Source organism: Cynara cardunculus (assembly GCF_001531365.2).
Source record: "Cynara cardunculus var. scolymus isolate 2C chromosome LG 7, CcrdV1, whole genome shotgun sequence".
Taxonomy (NCBI): Eukaryota; Viridiplantae; Streptophyta; class Magnoliopsida; order Asterales; family Asteraceae; genus Cynara; species Cynara cardunculus.
The window spans coordinates 5,389,381-5,395,070 of NC_037534.1; the positions used below are offsets into that span (position 1 = coordinate 5,389,381).

Here is a 5,690-nt window from a genome sequence, read left to right on the forward strand (position 1 = left end):
TATATACATAAATGTTATATACTTCTGATTGAAAAATCAGGAGAGTTGGGTGTACCTTATTTAGTGATTTTTGTGGCGGTGGTGGTGGTGGAATCAGAAAGAGTGGTCAATGGGCGGGTGAGAAAGACCATGGTGGCTCGAGACATGGTTCTTGAGTTTGAGTTGAGGAAAAGATATACAAATAGATACATATACGAAGGATGTAAATTTATAGAGGTCAAAATGTGTAAGTATACTATATTTATAGAGGTCAAAACGTGTAAGTATACTATATTTAAGGACGCAAGTATACTAGCCATTTTAGTCAAAAAAAAAAAAATTGTATATGATGGGATACAACTTACTATATTTTCATCTAATACACTGTTTTAAGGAGAGTACTGAGTAGGACTAAAGTTTTCTTGATTAAATTGGTTTTATATCTATTAATTTCTCTTTTTCTAGACATTTTACACAAGCTTCTTTAAGGCAAATTAAACACTTGGCTCTTAAGGTTTTATGGGAAAATTTGGCACAAATTATACAAGTAGTACTATATGTTCCTGAATTTTTATGCCAATTATGGTCACATGATTTCTCTTCTGTATGGACAAAATCTAAACTTAATTCTGAGTCCTGAGTAAATTCACTCACTATTTTGATTCAAAATCACTGCTTTTTTTTTTTCTTCTAAATAGTTGTCTTCTATAGTTATTATACTATAAATTGATTCATTATTTGAAATATATTCATATATGGGAATAAGGTCTTCATTTACACATTCTATTAAAGTGCTCGTCTTGTCAAAATTATTTACTCTCTTAGGGCAAGTTCTAGCTAAGTGTTCATTACTACTACATACATAACAACTTAATTTATTTTTATAGGTTCTCTCTGGTTTAAACTTTCTAACATGTTTTTGTTCATTCAAATAAGGTTTCTTTCTATTGGATTTTCTAAGATAATATCTTGCTTTACTGGGTTTTTATAATTATTATATTTCTTTTTAGGTTTCGGGTTGGATGTTCCATAAGTCTGAGGTGTATACATATCTTTACAGAATTTATAGTCTGTTTGTTTTAATTGCTTTTGTATTTGCAATTCTACACATTTTTCTTCTAGCATTTTGGTTATAAACTGAGCTCTTTGCCCTATTGGCCAACGATAATCTGGGTTTTCTTTTACTGCTGGTAAATTATTCCATTTATTATGAATTTCTAATCCTAATGGTCCAGGTAATTTATGAAATAATTTATTTCCTATTTCTTGGTTAAAGGTATTTCCTGCTATGGCTGTTAAATATACATAATGATTCAAAAAGTGTTTTACCTTTTTACCACTAGTCCATTGATATAAAGATAATTGTTCTAATTCTCTCATAGCTTTCTTCTGTACATTCATTTGTCCTGAATTAGGGTCTGCTCCTGTTGCCAATATTTGTATTTGATTAACAAAATTATAAGGGTTACTTCCTAATGATATTAAATTATTGTATTCATCTGATTGTTCTCGTTTAAAGGCTTCCCACATTGCCTTAGTACTTTCTCCTAAAAATGTTTCTAAGTATCTATACATATCTTGAGGTTCTAATTCTTGGTGAAGTCTATAGTAATGGGCTATTAGTGTGCTTTTCCAAACATCTATTACATTAGTCCATAGTTGTGGATCATGGGCTGTTAGATTTAATATGTATCCTTTTGATTTTGCCTGAAAATTTATTGGTTGTTCTAAGGGTCTTTCTATTCCTCTAGCTATATACTTATGATTATTAGGTGGTTCTTTGTAATTTTCATAGGCTGTTTTTGGAGGAAAACTATTATAAGAGAATTGTTTTTGGGGAACTGTTCTTTCAAACGGAGATTTTGCAGTAGTTCTGTAACTTTCAGCTTCTTCATCTATTAGTTCTTTTTGGTAACTTATATCTGTATTTTGGGTTGTTTGATCTTCTTCTTGTAATAGACCTATTTTTATATTTTTAAATTCATCGTAATAAATGTATTCTTGTTCTGTAATTTGTTTTGACAAGTATAATTGATCTTCTAATTGTAATAATTCTTCCTTACTTAAATTCATATTTAATTCTTTTGGAAATATTATCTTGTCAGTTTCATTATTCATTAATTCTATATGTACTGCATCAGTATCTATTGTACTTTTAGAACTATTGTCTATTTCATCTTCATATTCTTGATTAGGTACTGAAATATAATCTGTGAATCTTAGACTAGTTTTTCCATATCTATCTGTATATAATAAGGCATCTTTAGGGGCAACCATTTTTGGTTTTTGTTCTTCAAAAACACTAAGGTTCCAATCTAATCTGATTAGTTCTTCTGAAGAAAATTCTTTTGATTTTACCATTTTTATTCCTCTACTGCTAAATAAGTCTACTACCTTGTCTGTGTATACTTTATATTTTTGTCTTCGAAGTAAGAGAACATCTACCTAATATTCCTAAGGATATTAGCAAATTATCTCCTTGTTCTACATCTTCATATCCTCTTGTTTGTATTCCTATCTTTATATGTTTGGTAAAGTCTTTAATGGTTAACAAAAAATCTGGACTACAATATATAATACATTTATTACTATTTAAATCTACTTCTGTACTTGCTATCACGCCTTTAACAATATTAGAAATTCTGTTATCAAAAAGAGTAATTAATACTTTACATCCTAAATTTTTTCGCATTAATCCTTTTACTCCTATGACTATTAATCCTAAATGTATGAAATTAAAATTTTGTCTTTTTAAATGTTTTTTAGCTTCTTGGGATACGATGTCTAAAATTCTAGTTTGATTTTTTATACATTGAATTGTTATTTCTCTATTATGTTTAAAAAACTGAGTTGATTTCTCAAATATTCCTTTATTATATAATACTTCTGGATTTAATAAATGTAAACCATGGGTTTGAAATTTTTCATAATCATGTTCTAGGTCTATTATTTCTTCTAGTTTAGTAACATATTCTTCTTTTTCATTCATAAATTTGTCTAACATACTTGTTGATCTGATTATTATTGAATTTCTATTATTTATTTCTGTCGTCATGTTTCTATTGTTTTATATCTTTTAAAATATAATTCTTTAGATGGTTTATTTATGGCAACTACTTCCTTACCTGTATTATTAATGGTAAGAGAGCTAATTTGGTTAGTTAATTGTTGTATATCTTCTAAGTTGGGATTTTTCTGGTTTTCAAGTCTTTTTGTGAAGTTTTCTAATGTTTCTTGTATATTTTTTATTTCTACTTTGTCTATTTTAGGCTGGCTAATTTTTTCCAAAATATTTATATTTTGTTCTTTTATGTAGTCGTAATTATTGCGTGTTTCTTTAAGGTCTTTATTTATATTTATTATATTGTTTTCTAATTTGCTAAGATTATCGGTTAGCTTACAGATTTTAACTTCTAAATTATCAGCTAAGTTTATTAATAAATCTAGAATAGTATTCTGGACTTGGTCTGTGGAATAAAAATTATGTTGGCGGTCTCTTTGAAAATTACACTTAAATTTACCTCTGTCTACTTTATTTAGTAATCTCTTGTTTGTAAGTTGGTTTAATTCTAATCCCAAATATTCTAATCTTCTTGATTCCAGGTTTACTGTAAACTATATATATATATATTAGGCTCGAATAAGTTGTCTTGTTAAAAGTCCTAATCTTCTTTTTTCTATTTCAAGTTCTTTTAAGATTTCTTCCCTTCTTTTCTTTTGAATATTATTAATAGTTTCTCTAAGTTTTCTAATGACTAAAGCTTTTATATCTTGGGGTATGTCTAAGGAAAGAAAATAATAGATTTTCTTATGAAGCTCAGGATTATTTCTTATGATCTTATTATAAAAGCAAATAGTAGAACAAGATTGATTACAATAATATTTATGTAGTTCTTGACTATTCATATATTAGCAAGGGCCTTTCTGTTATTATTAATAATTTTCAGGGTTTAGAAATGAAAATTATTCCTATAATTAATACTAATTAAAGTTTATATTTGACTAATACGTAAAAAAATATTATAATATACCAAATTAAAAGGCTAGTAATAAACAAGTGTCAAAGTGGTTTTTTAAACATGATCAGAAACTAAAACGTTGTCAAACGATAATTTAACTCAAAAACGCGAACTAACTCAAATTAATACGCATTCGTTCATTTCCCTTATATTGTTTTTTCATGTAAACAAACTACATGCTAATAAGGGTAATAAGAAAAAAAACACCAAACGTTTTAATGATATATAAACCGTCGCACAAATTATCTAAGGGTTTTTATCTTGGGTGTAAATATAGTCAAGATGAGCATCAGCAAGCGTCCGTCTCATCAAAGACTCTTCTTTCCCCACCCCTTCGCAACTTTCTTCAACAAAACCCTACAAGAAAACGAACTTTTAATACCAGAAATCGACATTAACTGATGATGCAAGTGCATTAAAGAACAAGGGTCATTGGCCCACCAGTACTTGGGAACTGGTAGAGCCAGTATGTTAAAGGTTGAAACCTCAACAAAGATTAAAAAATGTGCATGAATATTTTCCATATATACATAAATGTTATATACTTCTGATTAAAAAATCAAGAGAGTTGGGTGTACCTTATTTTGTGGCTGCGGTGGTGGTGGGATCGGAAAGGGTGGTGGTGGAATCGGAAAGAGTGGTGGTGGAATCGGAAAGAGTGATCAACGGACGGGTGAGAAAGACCATGGCGGCTCGAGACGTGGTTCTTGAGTTTGAGGAAAAGATATACAAATAGATTCATATATGCAGGCCGTGAATTTATAGAGCACAAAACGTGTGGGTGACAAAACGTGTGGGTGTTAACTCAGTGACCCAAAAAGAGAGTATATAGATACATATATGTGTACGTATATGTGGTCCCTAATCCTAAAGGATTATAACTAAGGTCCCTATAGTTTTATTTTCTCTATGAATTATGTCCCTTGTGTTTAACTTTAGTTTCATTAAATCGGGAGCATTTTAGTTCTTTTATTCTTTTTTTTTTCTCTCAATTTTAAAGAAAATCAAAATTAAATTAATTTTGTATATAGATTAAAACATCCATTTTAAACCTTAATCATGTCTAGTCAGTCATCTTACTCTACGTCCCAATCTTCGACGAGCCATCTCATGCCATGTTCCTCACTTTTTGTGAACCTTCACACACAAGTGTCCTTTCCGACAATGACCAGATCTCGATCGGTATCCATATGCATACCAAATTGAAGATCCATCTTCGAAACACTAAATCGAGATCCATCTTGATTGTCCATTGATGAACAACCACAAAACGTAAAATAAGTTAGTAACTCCATTGATCGAGACTCAGATATAATAAGAACACGTAATCAAAAAACTAAAATGAGGTTTAAGAAGAAAATTTAATACAGATATGAGTTGGATTTGATGTTTTCTTGTAGTTTTAGACAAAATATATGAAACAGGAGGGACCGATTTTGTAACTCATTAGAGTTAGAAAGCTAGTTCGGATTTTTGATGAAGCCATATTTGTAATTTACACTAATAACATATCTATACTATCTTATAAAGCATTTGGTTAAAACTCTTAAAAACTCTTAAACCCGTTCATCCCTAAACGATTTCATCCCTATCGGATTTCATCCCATATCTGAATTCGTGTAACTAACTGCAGATAAACACAATCAAATACAGGATAAACATCTCATTTTAAATATAAAAAATCTAAAATAT

At 29.4% G+C, this 5,690-nt stretch overlaps 1 protein-coding gene across 1 annotated transcript in view; it reads right to left on the reverse strand.

Moving 5' to 3' along the window:
• Positions 1-5,251, reverse strand: part of LOC112515717 — a 5,687-nt gene extending 436 nt beyond the window's left edge. Inside the window, exons 1-3 of the mRNA XM_025122624.1 lie at positions 5,168-5,251; positions 4,254-4,355; positions 56-106 (exon numbers count right to left, since the gene is read on the reverse strand). Coding sequence (XP_024978392.1) covers positions 56-106; positions 4,254-4,355; positions 5,168-5,251 — 237 coding nt within the window. The remainder of the gene's footprint in view (positions 1-55; positions 107-4,253; positions 4,356-5,167) is intronic.
• Between the last annotated feature and the right edge of the window lie 439 nt (positions 5,252-5,690).